This window comes from Rhineura floridana, chromosome 3, assembly GCF_030035675.1.
Source record: "Rhineura floridana isolate rRhiFlo1 chromosome 3, rRhiFlo1.hap2, whole genome shotgun sequence".
In the NCBI taxonomy this organism is placed as follows: Eukaryota; Metazoa; Chordata; class Lepidosauria; order Squamata; family Rhineuridae; genus Rhineura; species Rhineura floridana.
This window is the reverse complement of record NC_084482.1, coordinates 20,199,723-20,223,230: the sequence shown is the minus strand read 5'-3', so window position 1 is coordinate 20,223,230 and position 23,508 is coordinate 20,199,723. Positions and strand designations below refer to the sequence as shown.

General features: G+C 43.7%; 1 protein-coding gene across 11 annotated transcripts in view; it reads right to left on the bottom strand.

Moving 5' to 3' along the window:
• Positions 1–23,508, bottom strand: part of FMNL3 (formin like 3) — a 130,390-nt gene that overhangs the window by 39,342 nt on the left and 67,540 nt on the right. For 9 of the 11 annotated variants that reach the window (XM_061614840.1, XM_061614841.1, XM_061614848.1 and 6 more), the window contains exons 4-6: positions 21,774–21,850; positions 6,273–6,356; positions 3,384–3,536 (exon numbers count right to left, since the gene is read on the bottom strand). In XM_061614840.1, the coding sequence (XP_061470824.1) occupies positions 3,384–3,536; positions 6,273–6,356; positions 21,774–21,850 (314 nt within the window). Of the gene's footprint in view, positions 1–3,111; positions 3,198–3,383; positions 3,537–6,272; positions 6,357–21,773; positions 21,851–23,508 lie in introns of those variants that run through there. The other 2 variants (XM_061614850.1, XM_061614851.1) reach the window with 2 other exon arrangements.

Below are 23,508 nucleotides of genomic sequence, written 5' to 3'. Positions count from 1 at the left end.
TACCAACCAGGCACATGAGAGACAGAGAGGTCATAAGGCTGAAAAGATCAAGTAAAGAAAAACATGTTGAGCACCCAGAGAAGTATCTACACAAGTTGTGAAGATGGGCTTCAATTCATCTTTCAGAATGCCCAATTAAAACAAATGATCAGCAAGCATTTTAGCCCTTGGCTAAGGCCCCATGTGCAGTATACATTGAAAACACTGTCATACCACTTTGAACAGGCATGGCTTCCTCTCAAAGGGCCCATCCACACCTAACCTCAAAATCCACTCTTTCCATATTCAGTTGGTGGTCTCATACCATGACTTGTTTGTCGTCGGATTTATTTGTTAAAACCCAATTTTCAATTGTCCACACATGTGGGCTTTTTTGGGGGGGGGCAGAATCTAATTTACTTTTGCATTTTGTCACACCCCTAAGTCCACCCCTTTACGGTAATTGGTCCATAACAGTAGTTTGCTTTTTGTGTACTTTTCCAGAAGAATGCAAAAGCTTATATCTTTTTTTTAATTAACATGCATGTGCAGGTTTGTGTTAAATAGAAATTACTCCAACTGCAGAAGGGGCAAATTATTATTATTTATTATTATTAACAAACTTTATTGAATTTTTTTAAAAATAAAATACCCTTGTCTGGGCTGTTACACACAACATAGTACATACTACTTAAAATTTACTAATACAGAGGTGCATTCTGTGTTTTCAGTGAATTGTTTGCTTAATATCACAAAATAGCTTTTAAGTGGAAATAGTATTCCACAGTGGGTTTTTTTTTTTTTTAAGCAATGTGATACAGCTACAGAAGCCAGAGGAAGTACCCTGGTTCAATACTGGAAGCAGGAATGAACTGTAAGGAAGAAGGAGACGTAAACAGAAGGTGGGATCTAACCTAGTCATTGGCTCATAATAAAAAAAAAAACAGGGAAAGATGCCCTCACTACAGAGGTTAGAGCAGTTAATAATTGGGACAGAAATAATGATTGGTTTATAGCAGGGTACGGGAAATGCAGATTTCTCTAAAGAGTCCTGGGAACTACTTGGTTAAGAGTGCTGAGAGTTGTTAGGAGACTCCTATTCCTCTCACAGAGCTACAATACCCAGAGCGGTTTGATATTCAATCCCTCTTCCCAGGCAATTCTATAATGGTAGATCTGTGAAGGGAACAGGGATCTCCTAACAACTCTCAGCACCCTTCACAAACTACAGCTCCCAGGATTCTTCAGGAGAAGGAGAGCCATGACTGTTTACAGTATAGTGTAAAGTATATGTTTTAAATCTATAGTGCAGATGGAGCCTACGTTTGTGGGGGATGGTCATATATAGGCCATGTCCCTCTAGGCCAATGTGGGGGAAGACACTGGACCCTTCACAGCCATGATGCTCACTCAAGATGGAGGTCTCACCAGGCATTATGCATACACACACCAGAGCTTGGAAAAGTTACTTTTTTGAACTACAACTCCCATCAGCCCAATCCAGTGGCCATGCTGGCTGGGGCTGATGGGAGTTGTAGTTTTAAAAAAGTAACTTTTCCAAGCTCTGACACACACATCTACACTAAAAACGCCTGATCTTATGAGCCCCCAATGTTTATAGACATGAGTTGGAAGGGGAATCAGAAAACCAGACAAAGGAAAGAACTCCACCTCACCCAGGGGTACAATTTAGGCACCCTCTCTCCTGATCCCCTGGAGCACCCGCTACCCTTGGTTTAGCATTTCTCAGGCTAGAGGTAGACAGTTTTTAAGAGTAGAAAATGGTATGAAAAATACATTGTTCTGACTTTTCCCCCCCATCTCAGTCAAGTAGGTTTTGTAGGATGTTTATAAAAACAAAAGCCTGCAAAATCTGTTTGATCAGAGGCAATAGCAGGATGAGTGTACATGGCAGAAGCAGCAATACTTCTTTCAAACCTCCTTTGACTCTCTGGTGAGGGGGAAAAATTATAATCACTTATAGCCAGCCCTGGTTGCTCAATAGCTGTCTCAACCACAGAGTTTATCTGCCAGACCTACAGAGATATCCACCCATCTCAAAGTACCAAATGTACACTGTTAGCAAGAATCATCAGGCATTACTATAACATGAAAATTGTGAAGAGCATTCACCATCGCAACAGTCCTGTAAGGTAAAATTACTTTTCTTTCCATTTTACAGATGGGAAACAGAGGCTGAGAGAGAAGCAGCTTTTTTACGGACTGCCAATAGGCCCACAGCTGAGTTGGTGTATGAATCCATGTCCATTTCCAGGACTCAAGCCCCTGGACTGTGAGGTGCCAGGGGTCTTGAACCAGAAATTCAAGCACTGGGATCCACAGTGTTTTACACACTGCACCACTGTGGCAACCAGAGGTGTAGACATCTGGGGTCTTGGGGGGTCTTAGCCCTCTTACTTTTGGGGGAGGGGGAGCAGGGTCCCAGCAGAGTCCCAATGTCTCCAGCATCCTATGAGCCAATCAGCATGAAAAGGGAGTGTGTTAGCCACTGAGAACAGTCTTCTAACACTCTTCCTTGTCCTTTCCTACTGATTGAGGCCAATCACAGTGAAAGGTGGTGAGTCAGCCACTGAGAAGACTCTTTTCAATAGCTAACACTCTCCCCTGTCATGCTTATTGGCATGGCATCTGTTGTTGTGAGAGAAGGCATTAGCAAGGATCTCATTCTCAATCCAGCAGCAAAAAAGGGGGGCCATGGCTGTGACTATTATGAAGCACCCTGAACTTCTGAATTTGCCACTACACTACTGGTGGCAACTTGTCAGAGGGAGGATCTGCTGGCACTAGTACTGCAGGTGGCCAGAGTGCGGTACCATATCTATCCACTCAGGAAATATCAGGTGACACAAGGGACCAATAGGGTGCTGAGTCTTGCTTATCTCCTCAGCCCAAGCAACCATTTATTTAGACACAGGCTGATCTGCTCTTGGGACTGCCCATCTGCATTTGACTGCTTGACCACCTGCTTGCCATCAGTCCGCCAGCCCTGCGCATGGACCACAGAGGCCCCCACCTGCATGCCCACAGACATCTGCATGCTCAAAGCCACTATCCAACCTGGGGAGTGTGTACAGAATTCATCACACAACATCCCAGTGCAGAAATACTTACCCAGGTGACAAGGACAGAGAAAGAGACAGAACAGGAGACCCAGCTAAGACAGGCAAACAGAGCATGGCAAAAGACAAGGCCTGGAGCAGAGAGGAGACATGGCCAGCTACCATCAGAGGAGCATCAAGGGGGAAGGATGGGAGTGGGGAGAAGAGATCAGCACACGGCATCCCCTGGAGGGCAGAAAGCAGGGAGGGTTTATTATTATAACTAATGGCAGAGCTCAAAAGGGTACACACACCGGAGGGCACAGCAAGGACAGAAGTACATACCGGAGAGCAGACTGGCGCGCAGAGCGAGCAAGGCTGTTGGCGTAGGGTGCAGACAGGGTGCTGGGGTGCTGCAGATCCTCTATGGACCTGCTCCAGGATTTCAGCTTCTCTAGCGCTCCATCCTCGCCACTTTCCAGACCCTCAAAATCAAACCTGGAGGGCAGACAAGGATCACACACCATACACGCACACACTCACACACTCACACAGAGAAGCTCGAGAGCATAAGCTGCAAAGAGGGCTCAAGCTCTAGGTTCACAGGGGCTTCTTCTAACAGGCCACAAGCCGGCAGCTTGGCATGCGACAAGACACCACCACGCACTCAAATCTCCCCTGCGTAAGCAGGATCTGAGCACAAAGCAAATCAGGAGCAACAGATATTTACTGACAGGCATATTTGGTTAAGGCTATGCCTGCACTCGGAAAATTCTCAGGACAGCTTTACATCATCAGAATGTGTATCAGTTTACAATGTACAATCTGCATTGTTCTATGGGCTGGCTTTACATCAGATGCGATCCTCTGTGCAATCAGCCTGTGCCTGGCATGCAGCCAGGTATGTTTGCAAATGTTTGCTGTCTGCATTAGGAGGGCTGTCCTGCACGCACCAGCTTGGGTGTGTGCATGTATATAGAAACCAGCCTACTATTCAAAGGTAAGATTTACATTTGTTGCTCCTCCTACTTTTGCCTGTGGCCCCACCCACCACTGGCACATGGCCCTTGGAAGTTGCCAAGAAGGGAATGCGGCCCTTGGGCTGAACAAGGTCCCCTACCCCTGCTTTACAGCTCTGAATGGCTTGGGATCAAGGTACCGTAAAGACTGCCTCCTTCCACGTGAGCCTGCCCCTGATAGTAAAACATCTTCCTTGGGGGCAGGGCTCCCAGCATTCAGAAGTAGGGGAGCGGGGACCTACCTGAGAGGGTCTTTTCAGCAAGTGATGCCCTGACTTTAGATCTCTTGAAAAGTGCAAATATGCATCGTCATCATTACCCCAATAAGCTGTCCTTCAGGAAACTGACTGACAGTACAATCCTGTACATGTCTACTGAGAAGTAAACCCCATTCAGTTCAACGGTATTTACTCCCAGCTGATAAGTGTGTAGAGCAGCCTTTCCCAACCAGTGTGCCTCCAGATGTTGTTGGACCACAACTCCCATCAACCTCAGCCATCGGCAATGCTGGCTGACGCTGATGGGAGTTGTGGTCCAACAACATCTGGAGGCACACTGGTTGGGAAAGGCTGGTGTAGAGGATTGCAATTTCAGGGAAACTCACTTGGCGGCCCCAAGTCTGATCTCTTTCAACACCAGGCAAAGACCTTTTTAAAAAATCCACCCATTCCTTTTATTGCTTATTCTTTTTGCTGCTGCATTTTCTTTTCTTTTTTTCAATGCCATTTTATCCTGGCCTAGACTGCTGCCCTTTTTAAATTCTACCTATACTTTATGTGTTTGTTGTTTCCAATCATATTAGCTGCTCCGAGAGGCTTTCTGACTCATAGAGTGGGGCAATTTAAAAACAAAACAAAATAAGCAAACTGCACAGGTCCCAAAATCAGGAATGGCTCAAGATAAGGAGCGATAACCTTAAGAAAGCTCATCTCTCCCTCTCCCAGTAAGAGCTTGGCTAGCATGGAAAACAACATTATCCATGTCGTCAGTGGACTGTCTCGTGCCCTGACAGAAGAGACATATACAATATGTACCATGAGCCATCCTCATCTGCTGGGTCAACGGGACAAGCTTTGCAAACACAGCCTATGTAGATGGCCAAAGTCATCTGGCCAAATCTAGTCAGAAAAGACCCAAAAAGAAGCAAGAACAAAGCCAGTTAGCTCTGCTTCTGTTAGAGATGCTTGTCACCAGCAGCATTGTGAAAGGGTGGCTTAGGGGCCCGGGTTCCCCATGCCTTTTGTGCCAAGCTCCAGATCTCAGCCTCTTTCCCCCCCTTTTAAAACTTTTTCTTTTTAGCTTTGCTTATAGGGCATCTGGGCACATTGCACGGCATAGTGCCAGAGTGACCCCAGCCATCTGCATTTGTCCAGAAGCACTATAGACACTGGCTGCATACACACCATACATTTAAAGCATGCAACTTCCCCATGAAAGAATCCTGGGAAGTTCAGTTTACCCCCACAGAGCTACAGTTCCCAGCACCCTTAACAAACTACAGTTCCCAGAATTCTTTGGGGGAAGTCAAATACTTTAAGTGTATGGTGTGTACACAGCCATTGATGCAAAGTTGTCTCACTTCCTTCAATAACCTCAGAAAGGCACCTAGACTGAGGTTTTTATAATATTGAAATTAATTTTAGTGTTATCAATTAATTGATGAAAAACTATATAGCAAGCAGATTTCTCTCCTGCAGATGCCCCAAATAGGAAGGGAAGGCCAGGAGGCCACTGCAACAGACGGTTGTCAGCTAAGGAGTTTCCAGAAGTAAGAACCCTGGGATGGTAAATGAAATCAACAACATCTAGATTCTTTTGCCTGTCTGGGAATCTGAATGAGAACATAAGAGCCTGGCTGCTGGCTCAGGCCAAAGGGAGGCCCATCTAGTCCAGCATCCTGTTCTCACAGTGGCCAATCAGATGCCTCTATAGGAAGCCTGCAAGCAGGACCTGAGCAGAAGAGCACTCTCCCCACTTATGTTTTCTAGCCACTGGTATTCAACAGCACACTGCGTCCAACACTGGATGGATAAGACAAGCCCCTTTCATAAAACCAAGCCCTTGGCAGCCACCCGAAAAGCCACTGTCAGCTTTCACACCGTCACATTAGGATGACTTACTACACTGCATCCGGCTCTAATTTCTGCACAAGTATGAAGTGGTAGGAAGAGGCAGGAAGATTCAGGGGCACGTTGAAGGAAATGCTGACACTTACATCACTGCGCACTGAGCAAAGGAGAGGTAATCCACCAGCACATCCAGGCCTTTGTTTTCGTCATTGAGAAACTCACGCACCCACCTGCAAAAGAAAAGGCCACAATGGTGCTTTATTATCCAAAGGCAACACACATTCCTTTGCATCACTTGTGGTCTGCATTACAAATTATGTAGCTTTTTGATACCTATTTCCAGCCTCCAAATCAGGGATAGCCAATATGGTGCTCTCCAAATGATGTTGAACTCCGTCAGTCCCAGCCAGCATAGCCAATGGTCAAGAATGATGGGAGTTGTAGTCTAACAACATCTGGAGGGGAGCACCACATTATTTACCCCTGCTCCAAACCCTTGCCTTTTATACACTAAACAGCCATATGGCAGATGTGCCAATGGGCTGAGTCACTTCTGCACCCAATGTCTTCCAGATTCAATATTTGCTTCAAAAGAAACACATTTTATGCAAATGAACACTCACAGTGTTCAACATTCACCTTGTTTTGATTCCCTTTTGTTTACTTGGCTGCTACTTGCTGCTTTGTTGTCACCAAAACCACCATCCCCTCTCTGTAAAACAGGGGTGAGGAGTTAGATCTGGCCAGTGGGCCAATTTGACAGGTGGGTAGGGCTACCCACCTGTCAACCACTTGAAACACAGCTCCCAGAGAGCTGTGTGCACACGGCTTCCAAGCCCCCACAATCAGCTGATTGTTGAGATATAAAGCACCATGCACACCTCTCTGCAAGCACTGACCATCAGCTGATTGTTGGGAGTCTGCAAATCACTTTTTGGTCTAGTCGTGTCTTTACCTGCATCACTCCTGATGTCATACCACGGTCTGGTGTAGGGTAGAATGATATCTCACTGAAGCTTTCTGAGTTTGCTACAGAGAAAAATCTGGTAACAGGGAAAAACTGCAGAAACTGGAAACCTTCTATCCACAATCAGAACAAATAAGCAGATTATCAGGAAGTTCAATCCCAAATCTGATTTTTGTGGAATCGGACTCCATCTCTACTCCCCAGTGCCAATTTCCTTCTTTGTCTTCTTCTTCTTCCTTGCCCTCACCTGCCCAGGCTGCCATTTAATCCAATTGGCACTGGCGATCCCAAGTGATTCTATTTTTGAGCATCACATGTGGATTGCCACTGTCCTGCTTTTAAGCAGGAACTGAAAACTGGATTATTCTGATTGATATTTTCATCTTTTTTTAAACTCTTATCTTTCTGCCATTCTTAGAGCTGTTGGTTTGCTGTTTCTTTAAACTTTATTTTATCTTGAATGGACATTTTCCCAAGAAAGGTGAAGATATACATTGTTTATATAGGGTGGTATTCATGCTAGCCCTACTCAGAGTAGACCCACCAACATTAATAGACATGACTAAGGCTGCACTCCAGTATATGTCTACTGAGACGTACGCTCTATTGGGTTCAATGGGACTGACTCCCAGATAAGCGTGTATTGGATTGCTGCCTAACTTAGGTTTATTAATTTCAATGGGTCTACTCTGAGTAGGACCTAGCTGAATACAACCCATAAATAGAAGAGATGCATTGGTGGTTGACAGTGGAATGGACTAACTGGACAGTGGTAGACTTTCCTTGACTAGAGGTTTTTAAGCAGTAGCTAGATACCCAACTATCTGGAATGCCTTAGTAGTGGATTTCCTGCACTGGCAGGGGGGTGGACTTCCAGCCCCATGATTGCATGAGAGATTCATGAAAAGGACATTTTCCTTTCTTTAAAGCAAATTTCCCTTCTACCAGGGCGTGCTGAGTTGCTTTGGATACATGAAAATCGCTTGGCAACTCACATGCAACTTCCAGCTTATACAATCAGCAGAATCAAGTGAAAAAGAGAGTTTCCTGGTCTATACAACTTCAGTCTACTTCTGCATGCCTGAATATTCTCCGTACAAACAAAACTGCCTACATATAGAAAAATAGCATGTATCAGGGAAAAGGTATGGTCTAGCTATCTCCCAGACCATGTTTTTAAAGTGCTTGGAAGGGGGACATGCAAACATGTAACCTGCACCTTAAGAATAGACCACAGAAAGCTTTAGTATGATTTCGTTGGCTTTATAAACCTGTCAATTGTTCCTTTATTTTTTAAAAATGTTTCACTTAGATGAAAATGGGCCAAGAAGAAGATAACTTGTGATCACTGTTGCCAATTTCACCTTTTGATAGATGGGGGTAGGGGTGGCTGAGGTTGCTATTGTAGATACACTTATTAAGGAGTACTTTATTTTTATTTATAAAAATATTTGTATATCGCTATCTTGTGAAAAACATCAAAGTGGTTTACAACACGTTAAAAACAACAACACTGAACTCTGTATTACATGTAATGTATTACATTATTTAAAAGCTTTCTAGACCATCCTTCAGTAAAATGATCAGGACAGTGTACAAAGAAATTTAAAAAAATATTTATTAAAGATTAACATAAATACCACAATTAAAACATAAGACGCAGGCCAAATCAAAATAGCAGAAACAAATCAGCAGACTTGAACAAAACCATCACTAAACCCAGCACACACAGCCTTAGTCCCAAAGTAAGCTGAGGACAAAACTAAACGAAGACAATAGGAAAAATATTAAGAGTCGCGAGGATGGTGGGGGGGAGCAGTGCAGTAGAGATGGGGGGGCGGCAGGAAGTAAGGTTTTATGGAAGAAGGGATCTAAAAAAGTAGGCTGGGAGCTCCACCCAGCTCAGTAAGGATAGAGATAGATAACATTCCCCACTCCCCACGCATCACCAAAGAGGTGATGATGGTGTGAAAGAAAAAAAGATCCCTCCCGGTGGTGGATACTTTCACCTCTGCTAAAAAGGTTCTGCATTTTTTGGGGGGGCTGTTTGTAAAACCTGCAAAAACCTGAGCAGAATTTTGAGCAGATTTGATAGTGGGGGCAAAAGATATGTGTGCATGTGTGTTCATCATGGGAAGCAAGCAATGTCTCTCAAACTCTATTGCCTGTCTTCAGACACCAGGCTAGACACAAGACATCAACAGCTCCCCCAATTCTGTATAACACGGATCAAGTTCAGCTCATTTACAGGATTATGTTCGGTCTGGAGGCCCTGTGCTTTTGGAGTGATGTGGACAAACTGGACGAGGTTCAGAGGAGAGATGAACACGATAAATTTAAAGGAAAGCCTGCCACGGCCCACCCAATGTGTGCTGTGGGAAGATTGCAGCATCCCCAGCTGCCTGTAAACAAAGCAACTGGCAGGGCTTTATCTTTCAATGGCAGGGTAGGGAGGGTTTCACTCTGGGCCTTACAGCCCCCCAGACATCTGCTGGGGATGCCTCTCCATCCTGCCCTCTCTGATACAAGCAGGGAAGGGACAGGGAGGTATGAATCTGATCCCAGTCTGTGTGAAAAGAATCTGACTGAACCTGTAGGCTGGTATGAAATAAAGGAGTCAATGTGTGACTGTGTATCTGTGGCTTTGTGTGTTCAAATATATGTGTAGGTATGTGCCAACTCTGGAATGAGTGCATTACAAGAAGGAGGGTGCATGTATCAATTTGGAGGTTGGTTGTTCAGTGTATGTTATTTCAAGAAGCAGTTATGGTTGAATGTGATTTAGTCCATCAATCATTTGGATACTGAAGCTGTGCATATGTTTATTCTCTCTCTCTCTCTCTCTCTCTCTCTCTCTCTCTGTGGGACAGGGGAGCACTGCGTCCACCCATTTCCTCCCTGTCTGAACTCCAGCCTCCAGCCCAGTGCATTTCCTGTCTGTCTCCAGTGGCTGCTATTTTAGGGCCACAACACATTTGCTGAAGGTTAAAGGACATGGAGGTAGGAGCAGAAGCTGCTCAAGGCAAATCCAATCCTAGCCACAGTCGGGTACAGGAAGGGGGATTGTGGGCATATGCAAGTTCCCTTACAGAAGAGGATGCTAAGCATAGTTTGTGCACATGCTTAAGTGTGCTTCTGTGTAAATCTCTGCAGGCATGCCTGTATTCTCTGACCATAGTTCAGTGCCAGAGCACATGACAGTCCCAAGTTAAAAGGCTCCCAGGAAATACATATCTCCCTAAGATCTTGATTGCAGTTGCCAGTCAGAGTAGATAATACTGGAGTAGATGGACCTTTCGCCTGAAAGTATATAATATGTACATCTGTAGAGGCCAATCTGTGTGCACATCCCTACGTGCATGTGAGAGAGAGGACAGGGTGTGTGTGAGCGTGAGCACACCCATGCACATTTGTGTATGTGTGGCACATGAAATTATAGGAAGGACCGAAAGATGAAACAGGAACAAATCCATCACAACCTACTGTTCAACTCACATGGTCCAGTCCCTGTGTTATGCAAACAGAAACAGGAGAAAAAGAAGTGCCATGCCATGGCTGCCTGTAGGGAACATATGGATCCAGGCAACTCAAGCAAGTGACCCGTGACTCTGGTGTTTGCACATGCCTGTGAAAAACACAGGGAACTCCAGTATATACCTATACTGGGCTGCGGCTCTGGAGTCCCCTTCCTTTCTCCAAAATGATTTACTTGAACAGGCGAGGCTGTGATGTTTACAGAAAAGAAAAAGTAAGTTTCAGGAAGACAGAGGGACTTTTCTCAAGGGCATGCGGACTGTTTGTAGCAGATTAGAACTGTTTGCATGCAAGCACGTCCCTTCCAGCATTTCACAGATGAACACAGGGACTCTCTTGTGCACTTGCAACATTCCTATTCTCACCCCAAGGATCACACCCTGAGTGCCTGCTCCTCTCTCTGCCCCCCCAGTCCCAATTGCACATTACTAAAGAAAGACTCTTCTCAGCAAGTGCTGTGCTATATCCAACCCAGATCATATTCTTGTCATTGCTGCACACTTAGAAAAACAAAAACAACCTTCAATGTTCAGTATCCAGTTATCCCAGATTGCGCTGCGTGTAAAGTTGAATTGCATGGCCTGTACAGATCATGCAAATCAAGCTGTGGTATGAAAATTATATGCTTACTTTGCATAATTTATTCCACTTCTGCTTGTCATAGGGAGGGGCAAATAGCTATTCATGGCATTGACCCGCTATATCATTACCCCTGTAAATATTTCCCAGCAATCTCACAACTATCGTCATCTTTCCTGCCACAATTTAACTCAACATTGTCCACAACTATCAAGCCTACATTTGCATGCTTAAGGACCAGAAACATGTTTGTTTTTAACCAAAGTTGAAATTCTCAAATTGCTGTATTCTGCAGCCAATACTGCTTTCTGCAATTTTGCATGTGGAATAGACACTAGCATGGCAATTCTGTTACTCTTATTATAATTTTAATGGTTAAGTAGCAAGAACAGTCCAGAAAACAGTCCATGTATCTTTATACTATTATAAATCAAAAAGGATTTACACATATCTACTCTTAATAGAAGATGCATTCCTTTCTTGCAGACTTGTACTGTAGTTTATTCATTATTATTCCTATAAACAATTTCATATTTTTAGTGCCAATCATACATTTACCATGTTTATCTTGGTAATTCCCACAACAAACTCCATATGGTTGTAGTAATAATAAATAATAATGCTTATATAGTGCTTTCTTAATTGCTCAAAATGACCCACTTACTTAACCACACAAATCTTTACAACAGTCCTAAAAGTTGGATCAGTATTATACACATGGAGCATTATACACCTAGATCTAGCTGTAGCCTGCATAAGAGATTCTTAGCCTCCTAGTATTATGTACAGGAAAGTGAAGATAATTGTTTGTCTATTACCAGTCTTCAAGGCTAATAAATCCTGCACTTAACCACTCTGCTTGGAGTGTCTGAGCTGGCAGTTACTGTGGGCCAGTCCAGAGTGGGGTTTTTTTGGAGGGGACAGGTATATTCTGCAATGTGTAATTGACACAATAATAGCGTATTAGTGGTGGATTTATACTGGACCATCCACACGATTCTGCTTTATTAGTTGTTCTGCGATAATTCCCCAGTGTCATTGCATTTGTTGCCGTTTTGCACTATAGCATAACAAAAGTGGGGCAAAAAAATAAACTGGAACATTTGTAGTATAAAAAGTTACAGGAGTTCAGCAGGAAGTTATGGGACATGCACTGATTGCAAACAAAGTAGTACAGTATATCCACCATGAAACTTTTGCATGTTATTTAATGAAATAAATAAATAAATAAATTGCAGGCAGAAATAGTGTTGAAAACTGTGGGATCACATATAATTGTCCTGATAGTCCATCATGAGCACAAATCATCATGAATGCACAAGAAAAAGGACATATGGAGGGGTCTTGAGAAAGGGGTCTATGGAGGTTAGTTCAATGAAGATGTCAACCCAGTGTGCAAAAGGCAAATCCCATGTTAGGAGATTGAAAATAAAGCTTCCAATAAGGTAATGCCATTACAGAAATACATAGCACAACCACCCTTGGAATACTATGTCCAGTTTTGATCACCGCATCTGAGAAAGGAGACTGTAGAGCTGGAAAAGGTTCAGAAAAGGGGAACCAAAATGATCATGGGGCTGAAGCAATTCCCCTGTGAGGAAAACAAAATGCTGGACTAGGCAGGCCTTTGGTCTCGCCCAACAGGTCCTTTTCTTATGCTCTCACAGGTTCTGAAAACACAATCATTCCCTTTCTACCAAAGCTACCATTCTGGAAAAATGAACTCCATGAAAATTCAGCGTACGCCCAGTTCTATTTCTTGACCACAACAGCGTGTGTGACAGAATATTATGAGTTGGCTTTTATGTAAATAGATAATTATTACCAGTTGCCAATATTATGGGCTACATGGAAAAAGTTTAATTTGCTGACAGAATTAGCAAGTGACTTTTGCAGTTCTGTGTGTAAGAGTTGCATTTTTGTAGAACAAATGACCTGGCTGCCTGTTTGGGTTCACTTTACTGAAAGCGTTCCTTTAGGTCAGTAGACTTTGCCCCCTTTTGCTCTCAGTCAACTGCCCACTAAAGCCAAATGATAATAGAGCCTGTGACTTTGTGCTAGATTGGTACATCTTTCTGGAACGTTTGGGAGTGGTGTGATGACTCTTGCCTTAGTGCAAGGCTTTGAGATAGATAACCTTATTAAGGTCTCTTCTGGCACGACAGCTCTATGACTCTCTACCACAAATCCACAGTAGGGTTACCAGGTGAGAAGCATCCCAAAACCTGAGATTTCAGGGGCGGGTCCTAGTGATGTCATAGGGGGTGAGACCTGGTGATATCATTAAGCATGATATGTTAACCATCAACTACAGTTGCTTGGAGCATACCACTCAAACAAAAAAAACCCTAGAAATCTTAGCTAAATAAGGGTATTCCCAGGTCCATCTGAAGCAACAGGATAATTCCTTCTTACCTACTTAGAGATCCTGCGGAAGAAACATTTAATCTAGCCTACTTACTTCTGGCAAGAAGGGCTTAAGTGCCCTCAGGCCAGGCCAGTCACCAGACGGCTGTTGTAGGAAGAAAGCCTAGTGTTGTGGAGATGTTAGATGGGAGCACTCAGGAGTAAAGATGGATGCCCCCGACGGCTGCAATTACACACTTACTATGGATAGGGTTACCATCATTTTGTCATTTCAAAAAGAGTACATTTATTTATTTATTTATTTGTTTGTTTGTTTGTTTGTTTGTTTGTTTGTTTGTTTGTTTAATTATACTTGTATACCGCCCCATAGCCGAAGCTCTCTGGGCGGTTTACAGTAACTAAAAACAAATACAATTTAAAATACATCTTTTAAAATACAATTTAAAATACAATTTAAAAATTTAAAACAATATAAAACACATGCTAAAATGCCTGGGAGAAGAGGAAAGTCTTGACCTGGCGCCGAAAAGATAACAGTGTTGGCGCCAGGTGCACCTCGTCAGGAAGATCATTTCATAATTGGGGGGCCACCACTGAGAAGGCCCTCTCCCTTGTTGCCATTCTCCGAGCTTCCCTTGGAGTAAGCACCCAGAGGAGGGCCTTTGATCTTGAACGTAGTGTATGGGTGGGTTCGTATCGGGAGAGGCATTCCATCAGGTATTGTGGTCCCAAGCCGTGTAAGGCTTTATAGGTCTTTGGCTTTGATAAGTGAAAAGTAAGAGTATGCTGTTGCACCATCTCAAAAAGAGTACATGTATTCTTAAAACAGTATGGTTGGTAACCCTAACTAAGGGACTAAGCCCCATAGAACTCAACAGGACTTACTTCTGTGTAGATATTGTTAGGATTGTGCTGTTGGTAAGGCTTGACTATGAATCCTCTGCAACGATATTCATATCAAAGCAGGGTTGACAACCCCCTGCCTGGAATGCCCTGCCTGCCTTTTAACATGGCTGCTCTAAACTTTTTTACAGATTTGACCCTTCACTACAGAGAGAGGTTTGAGAAATGAGTAAGAGTTAAGATTCTCTACTCTTTCCTGCCTACTCTGCGGGCTGCTATAAACTCACTTTGACAGTCAACCCAATTCCACTGAGTAATAACTGACAGAGAGAAAACATAGTTTGGTCTACCTTCACAGGCAGTAGATTGGGAACAACAGCAATTGAAGCCACACTTCCTAGTATGTGAATTCTCTTTTACCACTATTAGCCAAGAAACAAACCATCATGCAAATAACAAGTTGCATCATCAGTGGGTTTAAGGGGGTTGAGCTGACCACACATTCTGTTGTTGCTTCTATGGATGTAAGGGAGTAAGGTCAGAAGTAAAGGAAATGCAAATAGAAAAAGAAAGTGATGATTTCCTAAATGCAATACCATACCAACTACAATAAGATTCCTATGAGTAAGAAACTCAGCATCCCACAACCAGTCAGGGCTCCTAATCAAAACTAAAGAAATCCTGGCAGCCAGGCAGCCAAGGTCACAGAAATCCCCATGCAGCACAACTTGACCTAGGGGCTGCAGTTAGTGCAGAAAGCTGCAGCATGATTGCTGACATGAGAGAGACCCTATCAGCACATAATATCTCTGCTCTGAAATCTGTACTGGTTGCTGATTTGCTACCAGGGCACCTTCAAGGTATGCTTTCTATGTTATGGGTTCCACACAGTACTTGTTCTGCTCTTATAAGAAGTCAATCCTTTAGTGTGGCAGTACCTATGCTTTGGAACTCCCTGCCTATTTACATAACCAGAGCTTGGAAAAAGTTACTTTTTTGAACTACAACTTCCATCAGCCCCAGCCAGCTCCATGCTGGCTGGGGCTGATGGGAGTTGTAGTTCAAAAAAGTAACTTTGCCAAGCTCTGCATTAGACAGGTGCCTTCATTGAACTCATTCTGGCACCTGATAAAAACATTTTTGTTTAGACAAGTCTACCCAAGCATGTAGAAGCTATTATGTTGCTGCCCTGGGCTCCTGTTGGGAGGAAGGCTGGGATGATGATGATGATAATGTTTTTCTGTTTTTAACATTGTTGGTTTTATTATTTTGAATGTTTTTAAATACCTGTCTTTAACTGGCTTTGCCAATAATTTTATTGTTTTAATTCCTTCTATAAACCACTTTGATTTTTTTTACAATAAAGCAGTATATAAATGTTGTAAATAAAATATATAAATAAATTTCTGAGTCACTGTGGCCCTTGGGTCTCTTTCCTCTTTTATACTGACTCTGGCCATTTGGTATCATCTAGTTCAGTACTGCTGACATGGACTAACATTGGCTCTCCAGGATTCCAGGCAATAGTCTCTTCTAGAGATTGAATTTTGGACCTTTGCATGCAAAGCATGTGCCCTACCAATGAGATACAGCCCTGTTTTAAAAGGTATATTTTAAAATTGTTCTTTTCAATTCACTAACGAATGCACAGCATACTAGGGCAAATCCACATAATACATTTAAAGCACATGAATCCCACCACAGAATCCTGGGAACTGTAGTTTGTTAAGGATGGTGGGAACTATAACTGTAAGGGGGAAACTATACTTCCCAGGATTCTTTGGGGGAAGTCATGTGGTTTATATGTGGATTGGATGTGCTTTAAATGTGGAGGCTGGGCCTGGCAACCAAGAAGTCTTCTGTATCTTTAAAAGTTGTGCAGGGGGAAGGGAGAATTCCACCTTGTGGTTTTTCCCATTACAGTGTTGCAAGAACACATGCACTTGGCTGACTTTCTCTTCTCCTAAAGATACAAGATCAGTCTCATACCCTGAACCTGGCAACCCTACCTCACAGGGTTGTTGGAAAGACTCCATATACACACACACATTAGAGATTTAAAATTACATGAAAAAAATGGACTGACTTCAAGTCGATTCCGACTTATGGGCGACCCTATGAATAGGGTTTTCATGGTAAGCAGTATTCAGAGCGGGTTCACCATTGCCTTCCTCTGAGGCTGAGAGGCAGTGACTGGCCCAAGGTCACCCAATGAGCTTCATGGCTGTGTAGGGATTTGAACCCTAGTCCAACACCTTAACCACTACACCACACTGGCTCTCTAAAAATACATAGACCCTATATAATAGTTTATTGTCAAAACCATTTAGCCATTGCAGAACATTAAAAAAAACTATTCGTTTCCTGCCACATAAAAACAGTGACACCTAAGTAAGCCCTGCCTAACTGATTAAAAAAAAAGGATCAGGGGGAGAGAAATATTTACAACAAAATCCTTTTCTATGTTCACTCAAAAGTCCCACTGACTTTCAGTACAATCCTAACCATGTCTACTCAAAAGTAAGTCCTACTGAATTCAATGGAGTTAGCTCCCAGGTATGTGGGATTAGCACTGCAGCTTTACTCCCAGAAAGGAAGGTTTCCAAAACAGGTTATGAATAAGACAAATAAACTGCACTCTTCCAGTAAAATTTAAACTTGATTGACTCCTTAATTAGAAAAGTAGAACTCTGCAGCATGTACACTTTTTAAAAATTCTGTTCAAAAATTATTTGAAAGATAAAATGAATAATATGCCATTTTGCAAGTAATAACAAAAATCCTGCATGTACACTTTTATGCCTACCAAGATCCTGCTGTGATCTTCTGTTGTAGTGCAATCCTATGCATATTTACTCAGAAGCAAGTCCCAATCCTCTGCAGAGAAAGTACTCTTTATGCTTCTGAAAGCTATATTTTTACTGAATTCCTGATGTGAGACAAGCAGGAAAAGGAAACTGTGAGTTTAGCTATTGCCTGGGGGTCAACAAATCTTGTCAATCACAACCCTGACTTCACTTATTGGCTAAAAACCTGAAGGGCAGGGATTAGAGCAGCCAGTACTGACAGAAGTTGTGGGGGGGGGGTGGCTGACATTTTGGTTTATATCTTTTGAACCAGACCAACTAGAAACTTTTTTTTAAAATGAAAGCTAAGAGTTTGGAGATTAAGGTGACTCACCCAGAGAGGACCCCCAAAAACCAGAGTCTCTGGGCAAAAACCAGAAACCTGGCAACCCTAATCCACAGCCATCCCCTGCCCCTTGTGCAAAGCCCTAATAATATCCCAAAATATTTCACTCTCACTCACAGTCCCTAATCCCCAGCATCTCAGATCTTCTTGCTTCTGAATCTCACATCCAGATTGCTGCTCTTCCATTGCTCAGGTCTAGACCAAACAGCCTTGCTGACTAAGCAAGTACTCCCTATGTCAGCTCCAGCCACCCCCACCCCCTAAGGAAGTCCCGGCTGGCCAGCAGTGACCGGAAACCAAGGACAGGAACAGTTTGGCTTCCTGCTCTTGTCGGCGTTTCCCTTCCAGCTGGAGCCAGGGCAGGTGGTGATAAGGACATGTTTCCCAGCTTGCAACAGCAGCCATGGGAACTTTTTGGAAGACAGGCTGGACCTATATCGGCACGCCGAGGGGAAGAATAAGAGCATCCTTATCTCCCCTCTGAAAAAGTCTCCTTGTTTGTCCTTTCTTCTATTGTTTCGCTTGGGCTTGGCCTGTCTATCAATGGGCCATCACCAGTGGACCAGTTTCTGCTTCATTGTACTGATTCTAAGGACAGCCTAGACATTAAGAGCCCTGGTGATCAGATCAAAGAACGAAGAAGTCCAACTTCCTGTTTTCCATAGTAGCCAATCAGCAGGGCCGGATTAAGACAAAACGAGGCCCTAAACTATGTCAAGTTTAAGTGGCCCCACAAAAAGAACAATGAAAATAGAAATAATGAAGTTTTATATTTGCATGTATAGTGGTACACAAGCGAAGATGCAACAAAAAAGGAACTTTCTAACTAAAATACATATCTTGCAATACACTTATATGTTTTTCAACCAATTATGTAAAACTTGAAATTTAGTAATTTTTGTTTTTGTTTTTAGAGGCCCTTCATAATCAAGGCCTTAAACTGTAGCTTACTTAGCTTGTGCCAATCAGACAGTCGCAGGAAATCTGCAAAAGGGAGCTTGAAGGCTTTTTGCTCAATGGCCCACACAGTAACTGGTACTGCTTTGGATCCCATGAGTTCCATATAGCCACCATGACAAGTAGCTGCTGATAGATTCATCGTCCGAGGAATTTTCTAATGTTCCTTTCAAACAATCTGAGGAAGTAGGCATCGACCCATCTTGGGGAAATTCCAGAAATTAAATAATGTTGAAAGAACTGCTGAGGCAAAAGATTCCACTCCTTCTTCAGCAGCTTCATTTTCCTGGGAATCCATGGCTTATATATTAACCATAACTTATATGGCTTCTTATACTATAGAAACCATCAGAAATTTCAGGACCCCTAGGTTGTCATCATCATTACATCACCCAAACTAAGCAGAAACAGCATTTGCAATGGAGAAAGGGGAACAGAAAGAGAACCAAGTCAAGGGGGGAAGTGCATCGTTTTTTAACCCATTCAGATAGTTTGTATATCTCCTATCCCTCAAACACACATGGCAAGAAAAATTAAACGTTTTAAAGTCCTGTTGACTTCAGTGGCAGAGATTTGGGAATCGCTTAACCATCCACACCATACATTTAAACACATGGATTCCCCCAAAGAATGGGAACTGTAGTTTGTTAAGGGTGCTGGGAATTGTAGCTCTGTGAGAGATAAACTACAGAGATATTGAGATGAAAAATGAAATCAAGGAAGCATCCAACATAGGTAATGTAGTAGTAATGGGTGACTTCAGCTACTCTGACCTAGACTGGCTACATATGTGTTCCAGTCATGACAAAGGTAAAATTTCTAGACATCCTAAATGACTGTGCCCTAGATCAGTTGGTCATGGAACTCACCAGGGGGTAGTGACCTTGGACCTAATGTTAAGTGGTGCCCAAGTCCTGGTGTGAGATGTAAACAATGTCAAACCGATTGGGAGCAGTGACCATAGCGCTATTAAATTCAACATTAAATGACCATTAAATAAATTAAATGACCAGTTGCCAAGAAAATTCAGCAGTCACATTTGACTTCAAAAGAGGATACTTCCCAAAAATGAGGGGATTGGTAAAAAGAAAGTTGAAAGGCGAAGTCCAGAGGGTCAAACCAAATGCTTGGGAGCTATTTAAAAACACAACATTAGAAACTCAATTGGAGTGTACACCACAGATCAGGAAAGATACCACCAGTCCCAAGAGGATGCCGGCATGGTTCACAAGCAGAGTCAAAGAAGCTATTAGAGGCAAGAAGGCTTCCTTCAAAAAGTGGAAGTCTTGTCCGAACGAGGAGAGAAAAAAGGAACACAAACTCTGGCAAAAGAAATGCAAGAAGACAACAAAGGATGCTGAAAAGGACTTTTAGGAGCACATTGCCAAAAACATAAAAACCAACAACAAAAAATTATTCAAATGCATTCAAGGCAGGAGACCGTCTAGTGAAGTGATGGTATCTTGGATGATAAGGGAGTCAAAGGTATGCTAAAGCAGGACAAGTAGACTGCAGAGATTGAATCCTTTGCATCTGTCTTCACAGTGGAGGATACAGGGCAGATCACAATGGAGGATAAAGGGCAGACCCCTGTGCGTGAACTAACTTTTGCAGGAAGTGTGTCTGAGGAACTGAGGCAAATAATGGTGATGAGAGATGAAGTTCTAGGACTCTTCTTGTGTTCTGATGTTCTGATGTCAGACTGCCTCCCAACATTCCTGCTTGCATTTCAAAAATGCCAATAAATGGCCACTGATACACACATGCTTGTACATGCGCGCACACACCAATCTGTGCAATGTCAGCAGGATCTGGTGACTGTATTAAGGCAAGAGAAGCTTTCAGTGATCCTCTGAAGACCGTGCACATGAACATATGTGAGTGAGAACCAGGAATGAGGAAGAAGGTTCCTGGGACACCTGCAAAGGGCAAATCAGTACATTTGCCCCCAGTAGTGGAGGCTGCTCAGCCCTTTGGGGCATCAGAATGGTTATCGCCCCCATCATCGGTCTCTGCTCAGTGGCCTCAGGTAGCAAGGGAAGATCAGCCTTGCCCAAACTGGGTATCAATGCCTGTAGCTCACCACTTTGTTCTGGCCCAGAAGAACTGATCTCCCTCCTCTGTCTTTTCCCTTCACTTCTCTTTCCTTGGTGCGTCTTGTCATAAGAAGAGCCCTGCTGGATCAGGCCAATGCACCATCTAGCCCAGCATCCTGTTCTCACAGTGGCCAACCAGATGCCCCCAATGGGAAGCCTGCAAGGAGGACCTGAGCACAAGAGCACTCTCCCCTCCTGCAGTTTCTGGTAACTGGAATTCGGAGGCATACTGCCTCCCACCATCTCTTTTTAGTTTGTAAATCTGATGACAGACCTCTCGCTCTCGCTCTCGCTCTCGCTCTCTCTAACTGATGTGACAACTGTCTGAAAAGCAGGAAAATATTATAGTAAATAAAATAAATAAATAAGCAAGACCTAGGCCCAGGAACTTTGCAAGATGTATGCCTCATTTTCTTCTCTTGCATCTTTGGTCATTTGATGGCCTCTCCTCTACAGGTGTTTTTGAAAATTGACTATTCCATGTTGGGCGAGGCTCTCAGGAAACACAGAAATATGCACTGGGGTCATTCTCTGCTCCTGCTAATCTCTCTCCACTCTTCACCACCAGCCACAGGTTCCTTTCTTTTGGACAGATAGAGGCTAAAGTAGTTTTTCATGTCGTTGGGGCAGTCAGGCAATCCCCAAGGCACAGAAGGTCATGGCAATCCAACACCAAAGGGGTCAAAACCAGACTCCTCCTTCAAGGCGTTGGAGAAAATGGGTGGCTCATATGCAGAGCAGATTGCTAGGGGCACAGGCAGTGGGAGTTTGTGGCTCACCTGATGATGTGCAGGAGAGCTGGGGTTTAGGCTATAGTACACAGTCAGGGCTGACGAATCCACCGGCCTCCAGCACTGTGCTGCTGCCAGATCCTCAATTTCGCAGGCCAGAGGCAAAACCATCCCAAATCTTGAGAAGCAGCCTATATAACATGGTGCAAAATTCTTCCTCCTTTGGTCCCTGTATATTTGTTGGACTACAACTCCCAATGGTCAGGGATGATGGGAGTTGTAGTCCAACAACATTCGATCACCCCAAAATGAAGAAGGTTGATGTAGTGCGCGTTAAAGCAGCACTATCTCAGATTTGGACATGATCCACTAATGACTTACCCAATGTGGTTGGTCCTTAGAGAGATCTCCAGCTCCCTCAGTACTTTGGTGGATTCCTGCACCCTCCGACGGAACTTCTGCAAGCATAAAGACCATACTTTACTGACAGGATACAACCCAATTACCTTTCTCATCTGCACCCAAACCTGCATATGCAAGGGCAGGATCAACCATCAAGTTAAACACACCAGTATTTTCTTATTCCCTTCCCTTCGTTAATCCCCCCCTTATATTCTCCTACTCCCCTTATTCTTTACACAAATACTATGACTGCTACAGGAGCTGGAGGGCCTGTGAAATTATTTATTTATTTATTATTTAATTTATATCCCGCCCTTCCTCCCAGATTGACTACTACTATGTCGCAGACCAGGGGTGGCCACCCTGATGCCCTGCAGATGTTGATGGACTACACCTCCTATCAGCCCTGACCAATGGCCATGCTGCCTGAGAATGATGGGAGTTGGGAGTCCAACAACATCTGCAAGGCACCCTATTGGCTTCCTCTAGCCTAGACTGAAAGGTACTGAGGCATGGTGTCTTGAGCTGGGGCTCCCAGCAACCAGGCTCCAGCACCTTTCTTCCTGCTTCATCAGAAGCCTGTCTTTAGCCCTGTGCTTCAAGGGCACCATCTAGACTGCAGTACTAGTCTTGCCACCTGAGTGAAGAGTCAGCCAGCTCACCGTCAAGGACCAGTCCCTATAAAACAAGGGTGAGGAACTTGTGGCCTTCCAGTTGTTGTTGTACTTCAACTCTCATCATCCCTGACCACTGGCCATGCTGCCTGGGGCTGATGGGAGTTGGAGTCCAGCCTGTAGGGCTGCAGGTTCCCCATCCCTGGTATTAAGCATAGCCTCAGAGCTTGCTGTTTTGGATGAACTACTTGTCTCACTGGAAAGGACCCTGCTTGGCCAAGTGCCTGGTCCTCTTTCCCCGAACTGCTGCCATCTGGAACATGATCTCCAGCCTGCTGTAGTCTATACAACTTGCCTCTGGCCTAGGATGGCTATGTGTCCTATTTTACAGAGACAGTCCTGTATTTTAAGGCCTGTCAGAGGGCAGCTCTGAAGAAATTCTCAAATTGAAGGGCTCTCTCATCCAAGGCTGGTTTTAAAAAAGAGACAGCAGGGGCCCTTGAAGTTGTCCAGCAATAGCACTTGGACAGAAGACTGAGCAGGTCACTGAGTCACAGTCTTCCCCAGTACAGTGAGATGTAATAGATACCCATGTAAGTTACAGTAATTATTTCTAAATTTGCACCTGTACATATAAATTAGGATGTGCACATTTTATGCAAATCTGTGTCATCTTTGGTCCCTTTCCTTGGTGGCATGTAAGTAACCACCCTGCTCTGGGCTTTCTGATCTTTGATTTTTGTTTGACCTCCTAGTTTGTCCAGGTTCACACTACTTGTCTTTGGGCCCCATTGGAAGGAAAATCAGCTCCTCCGTGAGATTCAGCCCAATTGGCTAGAGGGAAAACCATCCCAAGTCATTGGAAGCAGGATAAACTATATGTAATATACATTAGAAGAGCACCCTCTCATACCTGGCTTGAGGCAACCCTGCAACAGAACATGTCACACAGAGGCTGCCCCAGAGGAAATCACTGCCATGTTTTGTCATGTAGCATGGCTGACATGTTGATATTTGTGGGTTTGTTTGGGCAGCCTCCTTTCCAATTCTGTAAGCCGTTTTAAACATTCTATGAATGGAACTTGCACATATTAAAAGAT